This window comes from Musca domestica, unplaced genomic scaffold (assembly GCF_030504385.1).
Source record: "Musca domestica strain aabys unplaced genomic scaffold, Musca_domestica.polishedcontigs.V.1.1 7, whole genome shotgun sequence".
Lineage (NCBI taxonomy): Eukaryota > Metazoa > Arthropoda > Insecta > Diptera > Muscidae > Musca > Musca domestica.
This window is the reverse complement of record NW_026712383.1, coordinates 25,221,176-25,248,807: the sequence shown is the minus strand read 5'-3', so window position 1 is coordinate 25,248,807 and position 27,632 is coordinate 25,221,176. Positions and strand designations below refer to the sequence as shown.

At 33.9% G+C, this 27,632-nt stretch overlaps 1 protein-coding gene across 3 annotated transcripts in view; it reads left to right on the top strand.

Moving 5' to 3' along the window:
• Positions 1–27,632, top strand: part of LOC101888784 (disintegrin and metalloproteinase domain-containing protein 10) — a 315,601-nt gene that overhangs the window by 278,454 nt on the left and 9,515 nt on the right. For 2 of the 3 annotated variants that reach the window (XM_059130064.1, XM_059130063.1), the window contains exons 6-10: positions 12,862–13,583; positions 24,263–24,409; positions 25,128–25,523; positions 25,592–26,638; positions 26,705–27,239. In XM_059130064.1, coding sequence (XP_058986047.1) covers positions 12,862–13,583; positions 24,263–24,409; positions 25,128–25,523; positions 25,592–26,638; positions 26,705–27,239 — 2,847 coding nt within the window. The remainder of the gene's footprint in view (positions 1–12,861; positions 13,584–24,262; positions 24,410–25,127; positions 25,524–25,591; positions 26,639–26,704; positions 27,240–27,632) is intronic. The other variant, XM_059130065.1, reaches the window with a different exon arrangement.

The window sequence follows — 27,632 nt, the reverse complement described above, 5'->3', positions numbered from 1 at the left end:
TTGGACTATTGTGTCTGGAGATTTTGGTGGCTATTGTGCGCTGGAAATGAAGCGAGGAACCTCATTTTGTAACCATTCTTGGGTGGCGCGTGCTGAGTGCGATGGTGTCCAAGGTCTGCTGCCAAAATGTTTGAGTACCAAAGGCTTAAATATACCCTCCAGAATATTTTTGCGATAATATTTGGCATTTATACTGATGCCACGTTCGATGAATACGAGCGGAGAGCGACCATCGGCTGTTATGGCGGCCCACACCATCACCATGGTCGACGCTTGAATTCTGGTGGCCAACCAAAGGTGCACATTTTCAGCTGACCTTTTCAGCAAGTAAACAGGATCATTTTGTTTCTTTACAAACTGCTGGACAACGAAAGTTTTCTCATCGGAGACGGAGAAAACCAAATTCGGCAGTTCACCACTTTCGGCCAAGCGAATCAACTCTTTAGCTCTTTTGAGTCTATTTTCTTTCTGCTGCGGTGTCAGCTCTTGCACTTTTTGGAATAGGAATTTCTATGGCTTTACCCCGAGCTCATTTTTTAATATTTGCCGAATGGAATATTGCGATATGTTCAGCTAACGAGCCAATTTTCGGCCACTGCGACAAGGGTTTCGATCATGTCGCTCATTTACTTTTCGAACCATTTCTGCTGATGTTGCTGTTTTTTTCACTTCCTTGACGTCGGGCTACGCTACCAGCTACCAGTATCTCGGCAACGAGCGATAGTACGAGACACAAAAGATTTCACATTTAAATGCTGGAGTGCTTTAACAATAGCCACTTGTGGTTTTCCAGCCAAATAAAAAGAAATCACACTATCACGCTTGAATTTCATCACGAATAACTTTTTTTCTGGGAAAATTCTCACCAAAATGCTTTTGAACGCTTGTAAACAATATACTGGAATAATTTTAACAGCTGTCGGATGAGTGGTTTTGAAATGACAGCAGTTTGAAGTTTGTTGCAGTATTTTCATCTCACCCTTCTATATTTGCCTTCTGAGCGGAACGCACAGAAATATTCAAATTTGTATCAAATTTATTCAGGAACATAAATAATTCTTCAAATAGACATTAAGAGCAAGACTCCTAGACCAACTGTTTGTTCAAACAACGTAGGGCAAAGAATTTAGATACAAAGTAGTTTCTGTTAATGGTTTACAAAATTGCCCTACTTTCCCCCGTTCAAAGGATAAAACACTTGATGCTGTTTTTTCAGCAGCATCCTTTTGTGTACTCATCAACGCTTGGTGCATCTTTGATCTTCCATGGGATTCTGGGCCCTCCTAATGGTTTTGCGCTCCCAATTAATATTTGGCATCCACCATGCCTTTGACTCTCCACAGGAGTGGGGATGAATAACAATGTAACTCTTTACCAAATCCGCGCTGTAACATTTTTTTTTGTTACAATTGCAAATGTTTTTGGTTTTGCCTTGCTTTGCTGTTCTTCTCATCAATTCCTTAGAGATTTTACTGCTGCCATTGCAGCAGCCTTAGCTGATGCCCTATATTTCACTAAAATGCATTCCCTCTCTCACCCCACCCCCTTGCATCTCTTCATCGCTGCCACAAACAGTTGTTGGGTAGGTAGTTAGCTTTCATTTTTTTTAGGATTTCAATTTTTTCTTTTTTTTTCCCCTGCAATTTTGTTTACCCTCAAAAATCCACTGTAGCACCTTAACGATTTGTTTTAGTTTCCTTTTGGCAAAGCAAAAACTAAAACAAAAACACAACAAATCTCCAAATTGTTTTTCGAAAAGGATTTCCTTCAACAACCAAACAAAAATTGCATGAATTATTTGTGTGGAAAATTTCATTAAGTTTCGGGAATTGGAAAAAAGGTGAGAGATTGAAACTTAAACTATTGATTTAGGTTAGTAGGACAAGGAATATATAAGTCATCTTCTAAAAAAAGTTGCTTAAAGACAATTCTGACAGTCCTTAAAAAAATTAAACGGTCCAAGTTTATAGTTTTAAATGTTATTGAAAACATTTAGTATAAAAAATTACAACAAAAAATATTCTAAAAATTATGCAACTATGAGACAAATATTATAAACTCCACCTTTGCAGGAGTAATAGAAAAACTGATGAAAATATTTTTATAATTCCGACCCTAACACTTGAAAAGGCTATACAAATCAGATTTTAATTTTTAATTACTTTTTCAAGGTGTAAAGAAACGGTCATTGAAAAAATAAAATCCACGTTTAGTCCTTAAAAGGTTTAGAGACAGTCCCTAAGAAAAAATAAACACGTTTAGTCCTTGAAACTATTACTGATAATCCCTGAGAAAATATCTAATTTTAGTGCTTGAAAGGGTTAGTGATAATCCCTGAGAAAAACGTTAAAAAATCCACGTTTAGTCTTTAAGGGTTAGTGATAATCCTTGAGAAAAAATGTAAAAAAAATGTAATGTAATGAAAAAATGTAGTCATTGAAAGGGTTAGTGATAGTCCCTGAGAAAAAATGTGAAAAAACATGTTTAGTCATTGAAAGGGTTAGTGATAGTCCCTGTGAAAAAAATGCTAAAAAATCAACTTTTAGTCTTTGAAAAAATCCACGTTTAGTACTTAAAAGGTTTGGTAACAGTCCCTGAGAAAAAAATGCCAAAGAATCCATGTTTAGTGCTCGAAAGGTTGAGTTATAGTCCCTGAGAAAAATTATTAAAAAAAAATTCAATTTTAGTGGTTGAAAGGGTAAAATGTAATTTAAAAATCTACGCTTAACTCATAGTCCTTAAAAACATATTTTAAAAATCCACGGATAGTCCATGAAAAAATTAAAAAATAAAAGTGTATGGCTCTTATAATCATTGAAAAAAATAGTTTGAAAATCCAAAAATAGTTTGAAATCCAGTCCTTGACAAAAATTAGTTTAAAAATCCATGTTAATAGCTCTGATAGTCCTTGAAAAAAAAAATAGTTAAAAATCCATGTTAATAGCTCTGATAGTCCTTGAAAAAAAAAATAGTTTAAAAATCCATGTTTATAGCTCTGACAGTCCTTGAAAAAAATTAGTTTAAAAATCCACTTTTATAGCTCTGATAGTCCTTGAAAAAATTAGTTTAAAAATCCATGTTTATAGCTTTGATAGTCATTCAAAAAATTTGTTGAAAAATCCACGTTTATGGCTCTGATAATCCCTGAAAAAAAAATTAGTTAAAAAATCCACGTTTATAGCTCTGATAGTCCTTGAAAAAAATTAGTTAAAAAACCCACGTTTATAGCTCTGATAGTCCTTGAAAAAAATTAGTTTAAAAATCAAAGTTTCTAGCTCTGATAGTCCTTGAAAAAAATTAGTTTAAAAATACAAGTTTATAGCTCTGATGGTCCTTCAAAGAAATTATTTTAAAAATCCACGTTTATAGCTCTGATAGTCCTTGAAAACAATTAGTTAAAAAATCCACGTTTATAGCTCTGATAGTCCTTGAAAAAAATTAGTTAAAAAATCCACGTTTATAGCTTTGATGGTCCTTAAAAAAAAATATTTTGAAAATCCACGTTTGTGGCTCTGACAGTCCTTAAAGAAATTAGTTTAAAAATATAAATTTCTAGCTCTGATAGTCCTTGAAAAAAATTAGTTTAAAAATCCATTTCTATAAAATCCAGGCTTATAGCTCTGATAGTCTTTGAAAAAAAAATATATATATATATTAATAATCATCCTTTAGTCCTTAAAAAAGGTGGAAGAGGACTTGGACTCCTTTTAAATGTATTTATAAAATCTATGTTCGCTGAGGTTATGGTGTTAAAAATTCAATATTTCAAAATTTCTTAAATGCCCTTTCATTGAAGTCCTGAAGTTCTGAATATTTTTAAAAAAGAATCTCAAGAGTTCTTCCAGATATTATAAAAAATCTTCCTTCATTAAGGTCCTTAATTGCTCCATGTCCTGAAATTCTCCTCAAATTCTATATGAAATTCAAGTTCATTAAAGTCTTGAAATCGTTTCTTTTAAAAATTTATGTTCATTAAAGTACTGAAATCCTTTGACATTCCTTACAAAAATTCAAGTTTGTTGATGTCCTAATTTCTTCCTAAATTTCTTTATAAAATCCACGTATGTTGAGGACATGGAGTCCTCCATTTTCGTCGATGTTCTGAAAATCTACCAAATTTCTTTATTAAATCCACGCTTATAAAAGCCTTTGAATACTCTTGAAATCCATTTAAAAATAATATTCATTGAAGTCCTTAATCCTCCTAAATTTCTTTAAAAAACAGGTCTATTGAGGTCCTTTTTTATTCCTTCATTTATCTATTTAAGGTTATTGAGGTTCTGAATTGTCCTAAATTTTTTTTATAAATCCTGGTTCACAGAGGTCCTGGAGTTCTGCTGGAGGCCTCCATGTATTTGTCTTTTATATAGTCCACTTCGTTGAGGTCCTGGAGTTCTCCTTAATTTCTTAAAAAAAAAACAGGTTTCAAAAAAATCCCTGGGGACTCTTGAAACTCAAAAATAAAAAAAAAAACATTTCCATTGTCGTCCAGAAATCTCCCAAATATCTGTTGACCACACAGGTTCATTTTTCATTCATTTTGTTGTAACATCTGTTTTTACTGAGGTCCTGAATTGTCCTTTAATTTCTTTGTAAATTCTATGTTCATTGAGGCCCTTGAAACTTCCTAAATTTCTTTGCAAAATCCACGTTCATTGAGATCTTGCTAAACTCCTTAATTTATTAAAAAATTGTCCTATATGTTCATTGAGATCCTGGAGTGGTGCTAAATTTTCAAAAAAAAAAATCATTGAGGTTCTGGATTCCTCCAAAATTTCTTTTGAAATTTTTATATATATAAAAGCCTTTGGATACTCTTAATATCATTAAGATTCCTTAGTCCGAGGCCCTCGAGTTATCCTAAATTTCTTTTAAAAATCCGCATTCATTGAGGCTCTGGAGTCATCCATAATTTCATTATAAAATTCAAGATCATTAAGGTTCCTTAGTCCGGTTGATTCATTTATAAAATCCTCGAGGTCCACGAGTTTTCCTACATTTATTTTAAAAATCCACGTCCATTAATGGCCTTTTTTTAAAATCCACTTTTATACAAGTCTTTGGATAGTCTTAAAATCCATCATTGAGGTCCTTAAATCCTCATAAATTTCTTTAAAAAATAGATCCATTCAGGTCCTGGAATCCTCATAATTTTCTCTGTAAATTCCACGATCTTTGAGGTCCTGTATTGCTTCTATTTTTTTTTATACCACGGTCATTGAAGTCCTGGATTTTCCTTAATGAGGATCTGGAGTCCTCCTTATTTATTTGTAAATTCCACATTCTTTGAGGTCCTGGAATCTTCCCAAATTTATTTATAAAATCCAAGATCATTAAGGTGCTGGAGTCCTCCACAATTTATTTAAAATATCCACGTCCACTGTCCTGGAAATTTAAAAAAAATCCATATGCAAAACCTGGAGTCTCCCAACTATTTTAATAATATCCACTTTCGTTGAGGCGCTTTTTAAAATATTACTTTAAGAAGTCTTTGGGTACTTTTAAAATTCATAAAAAAATTAATTGTCATTGAGGTCCTTGTCATCCTAAATATTTATTAAGAACGCAGGTCCAGAAATACTTCTTAATTTCTTTGTGAATTCCATGTCTAATTTCTTTGTAAAATCTACGTTCAGTGTTGCCCTGGAAACGTACTAAATTTCTTTGTAAAATCTACGTTAATTGAGGTCCTGTAGTCCTCCTATTTAAAAACTCCATGTCCATTGAGGTACTGGAGTGCTGCTAAATTTCCAAAGAATTCACATCCAATGAGGCCCTGGAGTCCTTGTGAATCCACAGTGAGAATCCACAAAACGGCGCTGTTGAGGTCCTAAAATTGTCTTAAACGGTCATTGAGGCCCTGCATTGTCCTTAAATTTCCTTACAAGTACTCATTCAGCAAGGTCCTGGAGGCCTCCTAAATATCTCAAAAATTATACAGTTTCATGGAGGTTCTGGAAAACACATTTTTTATTTTTTTTATAAATTGAGGTCCAAGAGTCCACCAAAATTTCTTTATATATTCCATGGTCATTAAGGAGTACCCCTAAATGGTTTATTATTATTGAGGCCCTGGAGTCCTCGTAAAATTCTTTATATATTCCATAGTCATTAAGCTCCGGTATTGTTCTTATTTTTTTATGTATCTTCCTTCATTAAGTTCCTCGAGCCCTGCTAGATTTCTTCATAAAATTCATTTTCATTAATGTCCTTATGCCCTCCTAAATTTCTTTAAATTTTCCTCAGTTCTTCAGGCCAACGAAATATACCATTCTATAAAAAGTAAAAAATGGTGTATGATTTATATTATTTGTTACACATCGTATTGCTCATACGCTCCATGCAAGACCATTATCAATAGTACTAATACGCCATATGGTCACCAAATTCATTGTACTCTCCTTATTTTCATTTATTTTAATTAATATTCTAATCGAAATGACATAATTCCAATCGAAAAATCCACAAAGACACACCGCAATGCAACTCTTTGAGGGCTCCTGTCACTGTATTTATGTGATTACAAATCGATTTTGCCCAGTTTATTTAGTTAATTCAATAGATTTTCCACTTCATTTGGCTCTTCTAATTTTTTTGGGTGGTGAATTATTTTGCAATTTCATCAACAATGTTATTGATTTGGCGTATTTGTATTTTTTTCTCTTCACTACTTCTACCTCGTTGCCACTAAAATAATTGAACTTAATTCGAAAATGAATTATTCATTTGAATTAATTTAGGACAGGAGAAAAAAAAAACAAAAAATAAGCAAATAAATGCATAATTCCTATTTCAATTTTATGCAATTTTGCGCAATTGCAAATACAGTGAGGACGGGATTTTATAGATACAAAAATTCCTTTTTTTTTCTTAAAAAAACTGATGGTCCTTGAAAAAATATTCTTTAAAAAATCCACATTTGATCACCTGAGGGTCCTTGAAAAAATGTTCTTTAAAAAACCCACGTTTCATCAACTGATGGTCCTTCAAAAAATATTCTTTAAAAAATCCACGTTGGTCCTTGATAATTTTTTTTTGAAAAATCCAAGTTTCTTGGCGTGATGGTCCTTGAAAAAATATTCTTTAAAAATCCCGGTTTCTTCAACTGATGGTCCTTGAAAAAATATTCTTTAAAAAATCCACGTTTCATCAACTGATGGTCCTTTGGAAAAATTTTCTTTAAAAAATCCACGTTTCATCAACTGATGGTCCTTTGGAAAAATATTCTTTAAAAAATCCACGTTTCATCAACTGATGGTCCTTTGGAAAAATATTCTTTAAAAAATCCACGTTTGATCAACTGATGGTCCTTTGGAAAAATATTCTTTAAAAAATCCACGTTTCATCAGCTGATGGTCCTTGAAAAAATATTCTTTAAAAAATCCACTTTTCATCAACTGATGGTCTTTAAAAAAATATTCTTTAAAAAATCCACGTTTCTTGGTCTTAAGGTCCTTGAAAAAATATTCTTTAAAAAATCCACGTTTCCTGGTCCGTTTCCACGGCAGGGGCTGGGGATTTTCAAAATTTGCCTTTATTTAGCAAGGAATATAATCAAGGCCTTACTGTATTATAATTTTCCAATGGCCACATTTACAATTTCCTCCATCCAGGGGTTCGTTGGGCTGGCCTAAATACCAAAAACCCCACCGAGATTATTTGTCAATATTTTTTTTGTCCTAAAGACCAAACATTTTGCCTTCATACTTCCGGTTACAATTTAAAGAGGAAACCCAGTTTTTTCTTAATTTTTTCCCACGCCATATTGCAGAATCTGGCTCCCTTATGCCCCTACCTCCTCGTTATTCCTCCACCTCCCTCCCCCTTTTTTTGTGAAAATGCAAATACGTGTTTTATAGAATATTAACTAAATTTCTCTATTTGCTTTTATGCACTATGCTGCATACTTATATATTTGCGGATTTCATGGATGGTTTTGTGTTTGTGCAATACTAGGGATACAATTCCACCCTTTCGCTTTCTTCCCTTCTCCCCACCTTCGGGATTAGAGCTATAGTTTTTTTTTTCTGTTTCTTTTTTTGCAAGACATTACATGCAACAGAATTCCATAATTTTGCCAAGGGAAAAACTAAATAGAAAGTAGAACGAATGCGAAAAAACGACAGCCACTGCAACAACAACGACATGGATTTGTAGCAACACCAAGCATTGGTGGTTTCATAATTCATAACTGCCAGGGTGGTTGGCAACAGCAAAGCTTAACAAAATTTACTCAATACCATTAACAACTGCATTACCAACACATGCCGCATTTCGATTCCTTTAAAACACACTTCTTTTTGAGGGTTCGGAATCCTGCAGAAATTCCTGTAAAATTCATTTTTTTAGGTTTTAAAGACTACTTAAAATTCAAAATTTTCGGGAACAGAATCCATCTAAAGTTTTATAAAGCAGCGTTTTTGAGTTTTTACATTTTTAAAAAAATCGAGGTCTTTTAATTCCAAAAAACTTTAATTTTTTGAGGACTTTGAATAGTGGCGAAATCTCTTAGAATATCCACGTTTTATGATAGCTTGGAAACCTGCCGTTTATTGATTCATTTTGATTATCCAAAAATTCCTTACAAGTTCGTCGCGTCCTGATAAATTTCTTGATAAAATCCACTTTCATTGAGGTCCTGGATGCTTCCCACATTTCCTACAAAACCCACTTTTATTAAGATGCAAAAGTTCTGTCGAATTTTTTTATAAAACACACGTCCAGGGAAGTCCTGCTGTTGTCCTCCATTTCTTTATAAAATCCACAATCATTAAGGTCTTTGGGCCCCTTAAATTTCTTATTAAAAAGTCATGTTCTGAAGTTCTGGAAAAAAAATGTTTTTGAATAAATTCCACGTTCTTTGAGTCCTGAATTCCTTGTTAATTTATGTTAAAAATCGCCGTTCATTGATATTTAAAATCCCTATTAAAATTTCTTATAAAACTTATGTCTATTGAGGTGTGGAAATTCTCCAAAATATTCTTTATAAAATCCATCATCATTGAGGTCACAGAGTCCTTAAACATTTCATTACAAAATCCACATTTACTAAGGTCTTAGGGCCATTTAATTCCTTTTTAAAATTCATCTTCGGATGTCCTGGATTGTTCCTAAATTTCTTGATAAATTTCACAATCTTTGAGGAACTAGAGTCTTTCAAAATTTCTTTGTAAAATTCACATTTATGAACGTCTTTGGGTCCTCTTAGATATTTTTAATAAAATTCACCTTCGGATGTCCTGGATTGTTCCTTAATTTCTTTTTAAAATTCATGTTCTGGTGCCCTCGATTGTACCTTAATTTCTTTATATAATACATGTTCATGTTGTACTGTCCTGGATTAATCCTAGATTTGTTTATTAAACCCCTTTCTTTGAGCCCTCCTACATTTCTTTATAAAATTCACGTTCAACGAGCTCCTCGATTGATTCTAAATTTCTATATAAAATCAACGTGTCTTAAGGTCTTAAGGACCTCCTTAAGTTCTTTATTAAATACACATTCATCGATGTCCTCAGGTCCTCCTAAATTAAAGTTTATTGAAATTAATGTTTATTGAAGTCCTGATAAATATCTGTAAAAGGTCCAGGTTGTTTCGAGATTCTGAGGATTTATCAGTGTCCTTCTAAATTAATTAATTAAAGTTCATTAAGGTCTAAAATCCGATAGATTCCTTTATAAAAACTCGACGTTTGATCAGGTCCAAGAGTTCTCCTTAATTTTTCATTGAGGTACTGGAGTCATCCCAAAATGTCTTTATAAAATCCACATTAGTCCCAAAGAAATAAATCTTTCAAGTTTATTGAGGTCATGGAGCCCTCTAAATTCTTTTATAAAAATCTACGGTCACTGAGGTCCTGTAGACCTCCTAAATATGTTAATTAAGTCAACATTCACTAAGTTCCTGGAGTTCTCCGATTTTTTAATCATCTGTTAATAAAGTTCTGGAATCTGTGTTAATTTCTTTCTGAGGTCCTGGGTTCCTCCGAAATTCCTTAAAAAATTCACATTTAATGAAGTCTTGGAGTCCTTTGAAATACCTTAAAAAAATGCACGTTTACAAAAATCCACAATCCATTCAAAAATTTAAAAAAAAAAAAATCATATATTTTTGAGGGCTAGGAGTCCTGCCGATATTAAAGTCGTAGAAACCTTTCAAAATTCTTTAAAAAATTCAGATCTTTTGAGGGTTAGGGATCCTGCCGATATTCGATGCTCTAATGAAGTCATGGAAACCTTTCAAAATTCTTAAAAAATTAAGTCGTGGAATACTTTCAAAATTCCAAAAAAAAAACAGATATTATTAAAGTCGTGGAATCCTCCTTAAAAAAAAAAACAGATTTTTTGAGGGCTAGGAATCCTGCCGACATTCTATGATTTAATAAGGCCGTGACATCTTTCAAAATTCCTAAAAAATACCTTAAACAGTATACGTTTAATAAATTCATGGAATTCATTGAAAATCCTTAAAAAAATCACATTTAATAAATCCTTTCAAAATCCAGAAAAACTCAACGTTAAATGCAGTCATGGAAACCTCCATAATTTATTTTCAGGTCTTCCGAAATTTTTTAAAAAGTTCATTTTTTGAGGGCCTGAAATCCTGTCATTTTTTTTTTAATCCACGGTTAATGAAGTTGTTGAATAATTCCAAAACTCTAGTTAAAAATCGATTTTTATAAGAATTAAATCACGTTTTAAAATCTTAGATTCGTGAAAAAAATCCTCGAAAATTCATTTTTTTGAAATCTGCCGCATTTTGTAATCTTGGCTTCTTCTCAAAGATCTTTCAAAATTTATGTTTTGGGTCCGACCAAAGGGTACTTAAAAAATCAACATTTTTAAGGACTTGGATTATTTCCAAAATCCATTTTTTTAATATTGGATTCCTTCCACAGAAACATAAATAATCCATGTTTTGAGGCCTCAAATTCCTCTCATAATTAATTAAAAATGCAATATTTTATTTAAGACCTCAAATTACTCCTAGAAAGCCTCACGTTTTAGATTATTTCCCAAAAGTGTTTATTTCTCTCGAAAAATTATTCAAAATTCACGTTTTTGAAGTCTTGGATCCGCCCAAGAAATTCTTAAAAATCCACATATTACAGGACTTTTCTGTTCTAAAAATTCCTAAATACCCCCACATTTTTGAGGTCTTTGGTTCCTTCCAAAAACCCTTAAAAAGTCCAGTTTTGTGATTTGTTTTTGATTCGTCCCAAAAAACCACTGTTTTCTTCTTAAAAATTCAAAAATTGCTGGTTCCTTCTAAAAACCAAAAAAAAAAAAAAAAAAAAAAAACGCCCCCCTAAACAAATCCAATTTTATGTGGATCCTTAAGTCATTCTGAATTTTGTTTTTTCAAAGCTTGTTTAAGTCCAAGCTTTAAAGGTCTAGGATTCCTCTTAAAATTCTTTACAAATATATGTTCATTGATGTCTTCTAGAGCTTTTGCAAGATCCCTATTATGGAGTCCTTCCAAGTTTATATAAAAATCGTCGTCTTTGAGTCCTTCTGATTTTACATAAAAATCGTCGTCTTTGAGTCCTCAGATTTTTTAAAACCCACGTCTTTGAGTCCTTCTTAGATTTTTTTTTAAATCCACGTCTTTGAATCCTTCCTAAATCCTGTAAAAATCCAGGCCTTTGAATCCTTCTTAGCTTTTTTTAAATCCGCGTCTTTGAATCCTTCTTAGCTTTTTTTAAAATCCACGTCTTTTAATCCTTCCTAAATCCATTAAAAATCCATGTCATTGAATCCTTCCTAAAACCATTTAAAATCAACGTTTTTGAATCCTTCCTAAATCCATTAAAAATCCACGTCTATGAATCCTTCCTAAATCCTTTAAAAACCCACGTCTTTGAATCCTTCCTAAATCCTTTAAAAATCCACGTCTTTCAGTCCATCCTAAATTCCTTAAAAATCCCCGTCTCTAAGTACTTCCAAGGTTTTATAAAAGTTCACATATTTAAGGCTTTCCTTTAATATTCAGGTTTTTGATTCCTTCCAAGATTTTGTACAAATCGACGTCTTTCAATTCTTTCAATATTCATCAAACTTAACATCATTGAGTCCTGCAAATATATATATATATATATATATTTTTTTAATCTAAGTCTATGAGTCCTTTCAATATTTTTTTTTTAAATTACACTTTTATGATTCCTTGCAGGACGTTTATTGATGCCTTGGGGTCTTGATAAAGCCACGCCTTTGAGTCGTTCCAAGATTAGTTAAAAATCCATATCCCTGAGTCCTTCCGAGATTATTTAAAAATCCTCGTCTTTAAGTTCCACCAAGATTTTTTTAAATCCATGTCCTTAAATCCTTTCTAAGATTGTTAAAAAATCCAGGTCTATGAGTCCTTCCACGATTATTAAAAAAATCTATGTTTTTGATCCCTTGGAGTTCTGAAAAATTCATTCTTTGTGAATCCTTTAAAAATCCACTCCTTTTTAGTCCTTTCAAGATTCCTTAAAAATCCACGTCGAAAGGCCTTTCAAGGTTCTTAAAATGTATAGTCTTTGAGACCTCCCTTGATTCTATAAAAATCCACATGCTTGAGCCATTCCACAATACTCCCATATTTGAGTCCTTCCAAGATCCTTTAAAAAATCCCCATTGTTCTTCTCTTACATACATTTTGGAAAAACCAGCGAAAGGAAACATTGGTTTTCCGTTGGCAATGTTATTTTTAGCTGTTTCTCATTCCATATTCCCCGTATGGGGACTTATTGTTGTTGTTTTTTGTCAATTCTTTTAATTCATTAAAAATGTATTACTCACTGTTTCTTCTGTTTTTCGCTGTCTCTCTCTCACTGTTTCACATCTTTTGTTCTTTTCTTTTTCATATTTTTATAGGCCATGCAGCCGGTTGCGGCATTACTGATGAAGTATCCCAGTGGATGGAGAATATACAAAATTCAGCTGTGGAAGAATTACCCGAACCTATGTCAAAGGATATTAAAACGCCCAAGAAGCGTACGCCGTCAAGCCAACAGCAACAGCCACGACGAGCAGAAGAAGATAAAATCATACTTTTGAACGATGATGATGATGAGGATGCTGATGGTGGTGCTAGTGTGGATGATGAGGACGACACCGATGCCGATAAAGATAATGCCTCTTCCACCAAAGACCACAGCAAAAGCGGCAGTCGTGGCGGCAGTAAACATTCGAAGAGAACCAACAACACCACATCCTCTGATGCTGCACAACCACCACCGAAAAAATATGCTGCCAACAACAACAACTACCGTGGCAACATCAACAGCAACAACAATAAAAATGGTGCCACAGATGATTTCAACTATCCTTATGTGAAATACACCAAAGAAGCAAATGTCCGTTATGAGGATGAAATCGTCGATGCCGATACGGCTGGTGCTAGCGGCTATTTTTACGATCCAGAGACGGGACGTCGCTATCAACCCACCGACAGTGATTGGCATGAACGGGTCCACGAACGCATGCGCCGTTCGTCGGGCTCCTCGGCCCGTCGTGAGGATAACAAGAATACCTGTTCGCTGTACATACAAACGGATCCGCTGATTTGGCGACACATACGCGATGGAATCGCTGATGTAAGTTGTTCAAAAAAAAATTAGATTTTTTCCATATTTTTTTTTTTTTTTTAAATCTAAAAACCTTTAAAATTTGTTAAAACTATTTTCAAGAAGACCCAATATGCAAAATTGATTCTCGATTGAAAACAATTTTTGAAAAAAAAAATATAGGACCAATCTTTAACTGATGGTCCTTGAAAAAAATTTTCTTTAACAAATCCAGGTTTCTTCAACTGATGGTCCTTGAAAAAAATTTTTCGTTAAAAAATCCACGTTTCTTCAACTGATGGTCCTTGAAAAAAAATTCTTTAAAAAATCCACGTTTCTTCAACTGATGGTCCTAAAAAAAAATTCTTTAAAAAATCCACGTTTCTTCAACTGATGGTCCTTGAAAAAAATTTCTTTAAAAAATCCACGTTTCTTCAACTGATGGTCCTTGAAAAAAAAATTCTTTAAAAAATCCACGTTTCTTCAACTGATGGTCCTTGAAAAAAATTTTCTTTAAAAAATCCATGTTTCTTCAACTGATGGTCCTTGAAAAAAAATTTTCGTTAAAAAATCCACGTTTCTTGGTCTTTTGGTCCTTGAAAAAATATTCTTTAAAAAATCCATGTTTCTTGGTCTTTTGGTCCTTGAAAAAATATTCTTTAAAAAATCCATGTTTCTTGGTCTTTTGGTTCTTGAAAAAATATTCTTTAAAAAATCCACGTTTCTTGGTCTTTTGGTCCTTGAAAAAATATTCTATAAAAAAGCCACGTTTCTTGGTCTTTTGGTCCTTGAAAAAAATATTTTTTAAAAAATCCACGTTTCTTGGTCTTTTGGTCCTTGAAAAAAATATTTTTTAAAAAATCCACGTTTCTTGGTCTTTTGGTCCTTGAACGAATATTCAGGTTTCTTGATCTAATGGTCCTTGAAAAAGTATTTTTTTAAAAAATCCACCTTTCTTTGTCTGGTGGTCCTTGAAAAAATATTCTTTAAAAAATCCATGTTTCCTCAACAGATAGTCCTTAAATGTCCATTCGGTTCCCCATAGAATTTTGTTTATAATTTTTTAAAAGGTACTGTGCAGCGTATGAGTGTTGACAGCACTTATACGTCTACGTAGTCATATATTTCAATTGAGAAATATTTCACCCCTTGATTGACATTCAACCCTCGTTTTTTATTACCATTTATTTTCATAGATTTCTATAATCCACAACCCTGAATAAAATTCAAAATATTCTTTAAAAAATCCACGTTTCTTCAACTGATGGTCGTTGAAAAAATATTCTTTAAAAAATCCACGTTTCTTCAACTGATGGTCGTTGAAAAAATATTCTTTAAAAAATCCACGTTTCTTCAACTGATGGTCGTTGAAAAAATATTCTTTAAAAAATCCACGTTTCTTCAACTGATGGTCGTTGAAAAAATATTCTTTAAAAAATCCACGTTTCTTCAACTGATGGTCGTTGAAAAAATATTCTTTAAAAAATCCACGTTTCTTCAACTGATGGTCGTTGAAAAAATATTCTTTAAAAAATCCACGTTTCTTCAACTGATGGTCGTTGAAAAAATATTCTTTAAAAAATCCACGTTTCTTCAACTGATGGTCGTTGAAAAAATATTCTTTAAAAAATCCACGTTTCTTCAACTGATGGTCGTTGAAAAAATATTCTTTAAAAAATCCACGTTTCTTCAACTGATGGTCGTTGAAAAAATATTCTTTAAAAAATCCACGTTTCTTCAACTGATGGTCGTTGAAAAAATATTCTTTAAAAAATCCACGTTTCTTCAACTGATGGTCGTTGAAAAAATATTCTTTAAAAAATCCACGTTTCTTCAACTGATGGTCGTTGAAAAAATATTCTTTAAAAAATCCACGTTTCTTCAACTGATGGTCGTTGAAAAAATATTCTTTAAAAAATCCACGTTTGTTCAACTGATGGTCGTTGAAAAAATATTCTTTAAAAAATCCACGTTTCTTCAACTGATGGTCGTTGAAAAAATATTCTTTAAAAAATCGACGTTTCTTCAACTGATGGTCGTTGAAAAAATATTCTTTAAAAAATTCACGTTTCTTCAACTGATGGTCGTTGAAAAAATATTCTTTAAAAAATCCACGTTTCTTCAACTTTCTTCCTTGAAAAAATATTCTTTAAAAAATCCACGTTTCTTCAACTGATGGTCCTTGAAAAAATATTCTTTAAAAAATCCACGTTTCTTCAACTGATGGTCCTTGAAAAAATATTCTTTAAAAAATCCACGTTTCTTCAACTGATGGTCGTTGAAAAAATATTCTTTAAAAAATCCACGTTTCTTCAACTGATGGTCGTTGAAAAAATATTCTTTAAAAAACCTACGTTTGTTCAACTGATGGTCGTTGAAAAAATATTCTTTAAAAAATCCACGTTTCTTCAACTGATGGTCGTTGAAAAAATATTCTTTAAAAAATCCACGTTTCTTCAACTGATGGTCGTTGAAAATATATTCTTTAAAAAATCCACGTTTCTTCAACTGATGGTCGTTGAAAAAATATTCTTTAAAAAATTCACGTTTCTTCAACTGATGGTCGTTGAAAAAATATTCTTTAAAAAATCCACATTTCTTCAACTGATGGTCCTTGAAAAAATATTCTTTAAAAAATCCACGTTTCTTCAACTGATGGTCGTTGAAAAAAATATTCTTTAAAAAATCCACGTTTCTTCAACTGATGGTCCTTGAAAAAATATTCTTTAAAAAATCCACGTTTCTTCAACTGATGGTCGTTGAAGAAATATTCTTTAAAAAATTCACGTTTCTTCAACTGATGGTCGTTGAAAAAATATTCTTTAAAAAATCCACGTTTCTTCAACTGATGGTCCTTGAAAAAATATTCTTTAAAAAATCCACGTTTGTTCAACTGATGGTCGTTGAAAAAATATTCTTTAAAAAATCCACGTTTCTTCAACTGATGGTCGTTGAAAAAATATTCTTTAAAAAATCCACGTTTGTTCAACTGATGGTCGTTGAAAAAATATTCTTTAAAAAATCCACGTTTGTTCAACTGATGGTCGTTGAAAAAATATTCTTTAAAAAATCCACGTTTGTTCAACTGATGGTCGTTGAAAAAATATTCTTTAAAAAATCCACGTTTGTTCAACTGATGGTCGTTGAAAAAATATTCTTTAAAAAATCCACGTTTGTTCAACTGATGGTCGTTGAAAAAATATTCTTTTAAAAATTCCACGTTTCTTCAACTGATGGTCGTTGAAAAAATATTCTTTAAAAAATCCACGTTTGTTCAACTGATGGTCGTTGAAAAAATATTCTTTAAAAAATCCACGTTTGTTCAACTGATGGTCCTGAAAAAATGCTCTTTAAAAAATCCACGTTTGATCAACTGATTATCCTTGAAAAAATATTCTTTAAAAAATCCACGTTTCATCAACTGATGGTCCTTGAAAAAATATTCTTTAAAAAATCCACGTTTCATCAGTTGATGTTCCTTGAAAAAATATTCATTAAAAAAATCTTGACCTAAGAGTCCTTGAAAAAATATTCATTAAAAAAAATCTTGACCTAAGAGTCCTTGAAAAATTTTTCTTTAAAAAATCCACGTTTCATTAAATAATGGTCCTTGAAAAAATATTCTTTAAAAAACCCACGTTTCTTGGTCCTTTGGTCCTTGAAAAAATATTCTTTTAAAAAAAACACGTTTCTTGGTCAGATGGTCCTTGAAAAAATATTCTTCAAAAAATCCTCGTTTCCTGGTCTTTTGGTCCTTGAAAAAATATTCTTTAAAAAATACACGTTTCTCGGTATTTTGGTCCTTGAAAAAATATTCTTTAAAATATCCACGTTTCTTGGTCTTTTGGTCCTTAAAAAAATATCCTTGAAAAAATGTTGGTCCTTGAAAAAATATTCTTTAAAAAATACATGTTTCTCGGTATCTTCAAGTGATGGTCCTTGAAAAAATATTCTTTAAAAAATCCACGTTTCTGTTGGTCCTTGAACAAATATTCTTTAGAAAATCCACGTTTCTTCAACTGATGGTCCTTAAAAAAATATTCTTTAAAAAATCCACGTTTCTTCAACTGATGGTCGTTGAAAAAATATTCTTTAAAAAATCCAAGTTTCCTCAACAGATAGTCCTTAAATGTCCATTCGGTTCCCCATAGAATTTTGTTTATATTTTTGTTAATAGCTACCATGCAGCGTATGAGTGTTGACAACACTTATACGTCTACCTGGTCATATATATCAATTGAGAATATTTCACCCCCTGATTGACATTCAACCCTCGTTTTTTATTACCATTTATTTTCATAGATTTCTATAATCCACAACCCTGAATAAAATTCATCATAGAATAAAATAAAAATTTCATTAGAATAAATATTCCACCTATCATTGGGATATGAGATTTTACACAGCGAGAGAGCGGGGAATTGAATTCCACTTAAAAATTCCGGATGTGGGTATAAATTGTATTTCGTTTTGCTACGTTATGGCACAGCGTAGACTTTGTCCATGTGTTCCATAGCTCATTGAATAGACATTTGGGGGGACTTGCCCCACAGCCAATTTAAAAACCTTCACAACACCTTGTTGATTTCCTATCCCAAGGGCTCGGTTGGCTGGTTGGCGTCAGCGTTTTGATTTACCTGCATTGGAAACAGAACATATTTTCATATTTTTATTAATTTTTTTGTTTTTCATTTTTAATATTTGTTGTGTTTTGTTTATTTGTTTTTTTTTTGTGATGCTTTATGAAATTGGCTTATCAAAATTCTGAGTTCTCAGTTCTCCCGCCAGTCAGTCAATGAATTTGCATTTTTTGATTAATTAATGTCTGGCAAAACTTGTTGTTTATTGTTTGTTTACATTGCATTAGGGGTTTTTGGAAGGGAGGAGGTTTATTTTTCAATTTATTTCATGGTGGATTTTAAAAAAATATTTTTTAAAGGACTAACACAGCTTTAATCGCGGATTTTTTAAATAGTTTTGAGAGTTTAGGAAATTTAAGTTGAAATTGAATACAAAAATTATCAATGTTTAGAATGACTAGTGAATTTCGGAGCAATATTTTTTGAGGATTATATGTGTCATAATCGAAATAAGGCTCTTATAGCAGATTTTTAAATAATTATTTTGAAAGTTTTTTTTTGCAGATTTTTATATATATATATATATTCTGAGAATTATAAAAGCCGTAATTATGAATTTTCCATGAATATTTTCGGAATGACTTTATATCTTTGTTCTTACATAATAATAAGGACTTTTGAGAATTTTACAACCTTTTTGAGGATCATAAAAGGTTTTGATCCTACTATTTTAGGATTTTTGAATAAAAATAAGTTTAAGTAATTTTTTAATGAATACTTTCGTATGATTTTTTAACAAATGCTTTAGAGGACCATGAAATGCCATAATCGTGGAATTTTAAGAAATAAAACGTCATAATCGTGAATTTTTAATGAATATTTTTTTCTTTATTTTTGGAATTTTAAAGATTTTTTAAAAAATATTTTTGAGGGTCATGACAGGCCATAATCTTGGACTGTTAAAGAAAACTTTTTTAGGAAATTTAGGAATTTTTAACAAAAAATTGAGGGTCCTGAAAAGTCACAATCGTGGAATTTTAATGAACACTTTTGTAAAAATGTTAAGAATTTTTAAAAAATATTTTTGAGTGTCGTGGATTTTAAAGGAACACTTTTTTACGAATAATAATAATTTTTTAAAAAATATTTTTGTAATGAGAGGCCATAATCGTGGATTTTAGGAATTTGAAGAATTTTTAAAAAATATTTTTGACTTTCACACAAGGCCTTGAATGTGAATTTTTAAATAATTCTTTCTTTTAGGAATTTTGAGAATCTTTGAAGAAAACTTTTTAAGAATTTATAAAAAAAAAATTTTTAAGGGTCATGAAAGGCAATAATCGCTGATTTTTAAATAATACTTTTTTTTAGAAATTTTGAGAATTTTTAAAGAATATTTTTGAGTTTCATGAATTGCCATAATCGTGGATTTTTAAGGTATATTTTGTTGGTATTTTAAGAATTTTTAAAAATATTTTTGATGATCATACAAGGCAAAAATTGGGAATTTTTAAGGAACACATTTTCAGAAATTTTAAGAATTAAGAAATAGGGGGTCATAAAAGGCCGTCATGGTGAATTTTTAAAGAATCCTTTTTCTGGAATTTTAGGAATTTTTAAGGGTCATAAATGGCGTGATGATGGATTTTTAAAAATCATTTTATATCCTCAGCTAGAGAGGGTATATATCATTTGATACGGCCAAAAAGAGCCTCATCAAAATAACGGTTTTAGACGGTAGGCCTCTTTGGGCCAAATCCGTTTCAGGATAATGGAGTCGATCTAGCGATGACCGTGCGTCAGTCTGGCTGGCTGACTGGTGCGCATGATAACTCTCGAAGGGAGTATCCGATCCAAAGTTGGTACATCGCCAAACTTAGATCGTGTTCGAAATTGGGCATGGATCCTTGTGGTAAGTTCCCACAAAAAGACCGAAATTTTCAAAAAAATATATATTTTTTGCTCAGGAAGAGAAAAAATACGATTTTTGCACCAACTTTGCAGATTCCAATATTTGCATCAGGTGCGAAAATGGACAATATCGGTCCACTCCATCAAGTACCTCCTCCACAAAGGGTCAAAATGTTGACTATTCATGAAGCTCAAAAAACACGAAATTAACATCCGATTCCATTCAAACTTAGCACATCTCATTATTTCCATCAACACAAAGATGTTATAAAGATGGTAGAGGTCGGACCATTCCTTCTGGTACCTTCCCCTCAAAGTGTCAAAGTTTTGAATAACCAAAATGGTAATAAAATCCGAAATAAGCATCCGGGTCTCTTCAAATTACACACGTCACTTTACAGGGTGAGATGAAAAAAATGCAACCTACTTCAGACTGCTGTCTTTTCTAAGCCACTCGTCCGACAGCTGTTAAAATTATTCCAGTGACAGCTCATTATAATGTTTACAAGTGTGCAAAAGCATTTTGCTGAGAATTTTCCAGAAAAAAAGTTATTCCTGATGGAATTCAAGCGTGATAGTGTGATTTCTTTATATTTGGCTCGTGAGCTGAACATATCACAATAATCCATTCAGCAAATATTGAAAAATGAGCTCGGAGTTAAGCCATTGAAGTTCCAAAAAGTGCAAGAACTTACACCGCAACAGGAAGAAAATAGTCTCAAAAGAGCTAAAGTGGCGAACCGCCGAATTTGGTTTTCTCCGATGAGAAAACATTCGTTGTCCAGCAGTTTTTAAACAAACAAAATAATCGTGTTTACTTACCAAAGAGGTCAGTTAAAAATGTGTGAATATGGGTGCTATATCTAAATTTGAAGCGATTCTCACCAATATTAAGAGGGTTCGTCCTTGGACCAAACAAATATTGTTGAGAAAATTTCATCTCAATCGGATAATAAATGCGTTCTGCATTGTTTTTTTTTTTTTTCATAAAAATACATGGACAGACGGACTGTCATGCATATATTATGGATCTAGTAACTATGGGTCTGTCTCGCTTCCTTCTCCATATTATAAACAAACACACAAAGACATAATACTCCGGCCACTATGTAGGGTGTAATTGAAACCCTTTTTTAATTAGAAATTCTCAATGTTTTTTAAAACAAAGGGTAAAAACTTTTGGGAACCCTTAAAATTTCTTTAAAAAATCTGGAATTTTAACCTATGGTTGACTTCAAGAATTCTTCAAAAAAAAACCTAATATTTGCGTCCCGAGGTAGGCTTCAACAATGTCCTGAAAGTTTCACAAAACAAAATTTTTCCACAAAAAAAAATTATAAAAAACGTTTGGAAACTATTAACATTTCTTTGAAAAATCTCGAATTTTGAATTATTTTCGTTCCAAGGTAGGCTTCAACTCGTTCTTAAAAAATCTGAATTTTTCCCAATTTCTTCTTCTTTTTAAAAGATTTGGAAGTTTGAGCTATATTTGACTTCAAGAATTCTTCAAAAAAAAACCTAATATTTGCGTCCCGAGGTAGGCTTCAACAAAGTCCTGAATTTTTCACAAAAAAAAAAAAACTATAAAAAATGTTTGGAAACTCTTAACATTTCTTTAAAAAAATCTCCAATTTTGACCTATAGTTGCCTTTCAGAAAAACACTTAATATTTTCGTTCCAAGGTAGGCTTCAACTCGTCCTTAAAAAATCTGAATCTTTTTCCCAATTTCTTCCCCGTCCGATATTCTTTCAGCTATGGAAGCCTTCAATATTTAAAAAAAAAAACAGGTTTTCCAAATTTCTTAGAAAAATCTTCATCATAATTTTTTATCAAAGATTTTTTTGCCTTGGGAAACCCTCAAAATTTCATTAAAACAAGTTAAAAAGTATCGGTCGGTATTGCCGACAGATATATACCCTCAGCCTGTGTTCGATTATTTAAATATAATTTGACTTACGTTACAATTATTCAAACGTTTTACCCTCTATGGAGCAGGTTCCGAAGGAATGGGCCAGTATTGTCTATTTCGTATCGGACCCCAAAATATGATATAAATATTTCGACGTTCCTGGTATGGATTATATCGACTAACTCCTTCACTTTATATGAGATCTGTCATATTTTTTAGAAAATGTTAAAATGTGCGTGATGTACGAGATAGAGTCTACCGAAATATTTCACTTTTATTCTTCATCTGATACAAATAAAAAATATTGAGCGAAATAGTTGGCAACAATAAAAGAAAGGATATTTATGTCCAATTTTATGCGAAATCATAAATTCCGATAAATTTCATATTCATATCAGGTTTCTTAGTTAGAGAAATATTTGAGCATAGCAAGTAGAAAAGAATTGATAAATTGTTCGAAAGATATGACAGATAAAATAATTGAAAATTGTGACCCCAGAAGGGGTTGGCAGATATATATCAACTTCACAACCGATCTTGTGTTAGCAAAAATATTTGCATGTGTGAAATTTGAGGAGAGTTGCATGTTTATTTCGCTTTATTTGGGCGTTCGTTTTTCAAAATCTTGAACCCTATGGGGGAGAAGAAATGGTTCGATCTATACCACCTTTATAACAGATCTTGTGTTGATAGAAATGTTGAGATGTGCCAAGTCTAAATGGAATCGGATGTTAATTTGGCGTTTTATTAGCTTCATGGGTATTCAAAATTTCGACACTTTGTGGGGGAGGTACCAGAAGGAGTGTGCCGATATATTCCATTTTCGCACCAGACCTTGGACTAATAAAATTATTGGGATGTGTGAAATTTGAAGACTATCGAACTCTCACATCACATTTTATAAGAGTTTTAATTATCCAAAATTTTGACCCTTTGTGGGAGAGGTCCCTGATGAAGTGGACCGATATTGTCCATTTTCGCACATGACCTAGCACTGATGAAAATATTAGGATTCGCAAAGTTCCAGCAAAATCGGATTATCCTTTCTCTTTCTGTGCAATACATTATTTTCTTTGAAAATTTTGACATTTTGTGTGGGAGGTACCAGAAGGAGTGGGCCGATACATTCCATTTTCGCACCAGACCTTGGACTAATAAAATTATTGGGATGTGTGAAATTTGAAGACTATCGGACTCTCACATCACATTTTATAAGACTTTTAATTATCCAAAATTTTGACCCTTTGTGGGGGAGGTCCCTGATGGAATGGACCGATATTGTCCATTTTCGCACATGACCTAGCACTGATGAAAGTATTAGGATTCGCAAAGTTCCAGCAAAATCGGATTATCCTTTCTCTTTCTGTGCAATAAATTATTTTCTTTGAAAATTTTGACATTTTGTGTGGGAGGTACCAGAAGGAGTGGACCGATATTGCCCATTTCCGAACTCGATCTAAGTTTAACAAAAATATTGCGATGTACCAAGTTTGGATCAAATCGGATACTCCCTCCGAAAGTTATCGTGCGCACCAGCCAGCCAGACAGACAGACAGACGGACGGACGGACGGACGGACATCGGTAGATCGACTCCAAATGTTCTGAAACGGATTTGGTCCAAAGAGACCTAGGGTCTAAAACCGTTATTTCGACTAGGCACGTTTTGACCGTATCAAATGATATATACCCTCTCTAGCCATATGGCTGAGGGTATAAAAAATCTCATAGCTTTCGTCAGAATAGATTTAAAATTTATATGTTTGATTTCTCTTTTGAGACGAGCTTAATGATCTGAAATTTGCAGTGAAAAGGAAAGCCAGATAGACACTATCACACACTCACCACTATGCGACGCGTTTCGCCGTTGGTTAAGCGGCTCATCAGGCATATTTGGTGTGGATGATGGCTTACAAGGGCCGTTCTCTGGAAAGTAGTATATATTTCGAACTTATTGCAAATTAGCATATGCGAATTATGCACTAGAAACTCTTCAGGTTCGACTCAAGTTCTATTGGCAGATCTTTATCACAGCAAAGTTTTTAGATTTTTTACATTTAAAAAAATTATTAAAAATTCCTAATATATTCGTCCCAAAGTAGGCTTCAACAGTTCCTTAAATATTCTAAATTTTTCCCAATTTTTATTAAAAATTACTTTTTTTAATAAAAAATTGGAAAAATTTAGAATATTTAAGGAACTGTTGAACAAATATTTTTTTATATTAAATATTTTTTAAATTAAATATTAAAAATATATTTTCAATTCAATTTTAAATAATTTCATTCCCATTTTTTAATTCCCTTACAGCACGATCGCACTCACAAATACGAAAGAGATATAAAAACACGCGAGGAAATCACTTCGTTGATAGCTCATCATGTTACGGCGGTTAATTATATTTATCGCAACACCAAATTCGATGGACGTACCGAGCATCGTAATATACGCTTTGAGGTAAGATTTACTTAATTATGTACAGCCTTAAGCCAATGCCTTGGCGATTTTTGCACACACACCCAACCCCTTGTCTCAGCGAACACAACATGGACTTCTGGGTTGGCAAATATTGGCTGGCCATGGGTATGGCAGCGTTGTTCTCCTCATCCACATCATTAATGTGATGTGAAGACCATAACCGAAACGCTGAACCCAAACACAGAACTTTGACACATATACGACACGTGCGTGTGTGTGTGTGAGTGTACACAATGTTAACAAGAGAATTGTGGTGGTCACAACCCGCCCGGATGATGCCAATGACGATGCCAATGATGATGATGATGGTAGCGATGGTGGTCATAATATGGAAAATGGTTGACAATCATAAATCCACAGATTGTCCGGTGTATGGGTGTATGTGTGTGTGTTTTTTCTGTCATGCTTTCGGAAAGTGCTTACACGAATTTTTAATTAATTCATCATCAGACCACAATACAATTTTGCAAAAACTGCCACCGAACCTCCTCCTTCCTTCCTTCCCTTTAAGTGTGTTACACAGCAGACAAAAAACCAGCCATGGAACAATCCTTGCGATTTATGGCTTAAACTGCAATTTCCGTTTACACTTGGATATATGTGTCTGTGTGTTGGAGTGATGTGTTTGTTTTATCATCGTTTGCATTAATCATAATTTCCGTTTCCTTTTTCATCATCGCTGTTTTTCTACCAACAGGTACAACGCATCAAAATTGATGATGACTCAGCATGCCGCTCATCCTACAATGGCCCACACAATGCCTTTTGCAATGAACACATGGATGTATCGAATTTCTTGAATCTCCATTCGCTAGAGGACCATTCCGACTTCTGTTTGGCCTATGTGTTCACATATCGTGATTTTACAGGTGGTACCTTGGGTCTGGCCTGGGTGGCCAGTGCCTCAGGAGCCTCGGGTGGTATTTGTGAGAAATATAAAACCTACACCGAAACTGTGGGTGGGCAATATCAAAGTACCAAGCGCTCTCTCAACACCGGCATTATAACCTTTGTCAACTACAACAGTCGGGTGCCGCCCAAGGTCTCACAGCTGACATTGGCCCATGAAATTGGCCATAACTTTGGATCACCGGTAAGTCTCAAAAAATATCCCCTCTCAACGAGGTTTTAATAATCCCCCCCTTTTTTTTTTCTCCACAGCACGACTACCCGCAGGAATGTCGTCCGGGCGGCATGAACGGCAATTACATCATGTTTGCCAGTGCCACTTCCGGTGATCGTCCCAACAATTCCAAATTCTCCTCATGTTCCATACGCAATATCTCCAATGTCCTCGATGTTCTCGTGGGCAACATGAAACGTGACTGCTTCAAGGTGTCCGAAGGTGCCTTCTGTGGCAATAAAATCGTCGAACAAGGCGAGGAATGTGATTGCGGCTTCAACGAAGATGAATGCAAAGATAAATGTTGTTATCCTAGGCTAATTAGTGAATATGACCTGTCACTGAATAGCTCGGCACGTGGTTGTACGCGCCGAGCCAAAACCCAATGTTCTCCATCACAGGGTCCCTGTTGTCTGCCCAATTCATGTACATTTGTTCCATCGAACTATCATCAGAAATGCAAAGAGGAAACCGAATGTTCCTGGTCGAGTAGTTGTAATGGCACCACAGCCGAATGTCCCGAACCCAAGCCTCGAGATGATAAGACCAAGTGCAACAATGGCACTGCTCTTTGCATTCGGGGTGAATGTTCCGGCTCCATATGCCTGCTGTGGAACATGTCCGAATGCTTCTTGACCTCACAACAACAGCCGCATGTGGACAAGAGAAAACTCTGCGAATTGGCGTGTCAGAATGGCAACGACACCACCACATGCCGTAGTACATCTGAATTTGCTCATTTATTTGGTTTACCCGAGGGTGGCATTAGCTTGCGTCCCGGTTCACCGTGTGATAACTTCCAAGGTTACTGTGATGTGTTCCTCAAATGTCGCGCCGTAGATGCCGATGGTCCACTGCTGCGCCTCAAGAATCTCCTACTCAACAAGGAAACGCTGCTGACGGTGGCCCAATGGATTACCGAGAATTGGTATATTGTGGTGCTGCTGGGCATTGCATTTATTATTGTTATGGGTATATTTATCAAATGCTGTGCCGTGCATACGCCCAGTTCGAATCCTAAGAAGCGGAGGGCTCGTCGAATCTCAGAAACGTTACGGGCTCCCATGAATACATTGAGGCGCATGGTAAGCGCGAAAAACATATTTCCAAAGTCCCTCTCCCATAACTAACATTTCTTACCCTCTTTTCAGCGTCATCCCCATGGCCGTAGTGCGGGGCCACGCAGCATACCACCGCCCGTACACGATGGCCGTGGTGCCCATCGCAACTATCCTCCCGAATGGGATCGCCACCATCGCTCTGGTGCTGTTAGCAGCGGTGCTGCCGGTCCTATGCCAGCCTCTAGCAGCAGTCATGCGAGTCGTGTTGCTGCTGCAACGGGCAGACCATCGGGAGGTGGTGGCGGCGGTGGCCGTAGCTCCCGTTCAAATGGTTCTCGGCAACCAAGTAATTCGCGTTCCGGTGGACAACATGGGTATGCAGATATACCGCCACCTGGTGGTTTGGGTCCATCACCCACAAGTGGTGTTGGTGGTGCTAGTGGTTTACATATGGGTGGTGGTGGTGGTGGTGCATCTATTGCTGGGCCGGGTTCATCAACTAGTGGTGCAGGTGTTTTATCACGTGCCCAAATGCCTTTACCCGCCCTGCCGTCCAATGCACAAACGCAACAACAACAATCACAACAACAACAACTGCCACAACAAGCTTATTATGCGCCGAAAGGTGTGCTAAAACAAATTTCTTTTTTCGAAATATTTATAGGTCCTAATAGGAGAGACATTTTTATGGAGAAAGAGAGATTTATGAAAATGTTCAAAATCGATGAAAATTCGTCAGGAATATAAGTACCAAGCTAGAGGAACACAGAACGTTGTATTTGATATTATTGTAGTCCTGAACAATAACTTTTTGGTCCTATGTAAGGCTTTCTACTCACTCCATCGTTTATATATTCTCCGGTTAGAAATTCTACGAAAATTTTTCTATAGAGACTATATTTATTCAGCCACACAGCTCGTGAAACAAAATCCACGTATGGAGAGGCTTTCAAAAATGTTCTAAAAAAGCTCCGGTATTCGTCCTTAGAGACTCTTTTAAAATTTAAAATTTAGGTGC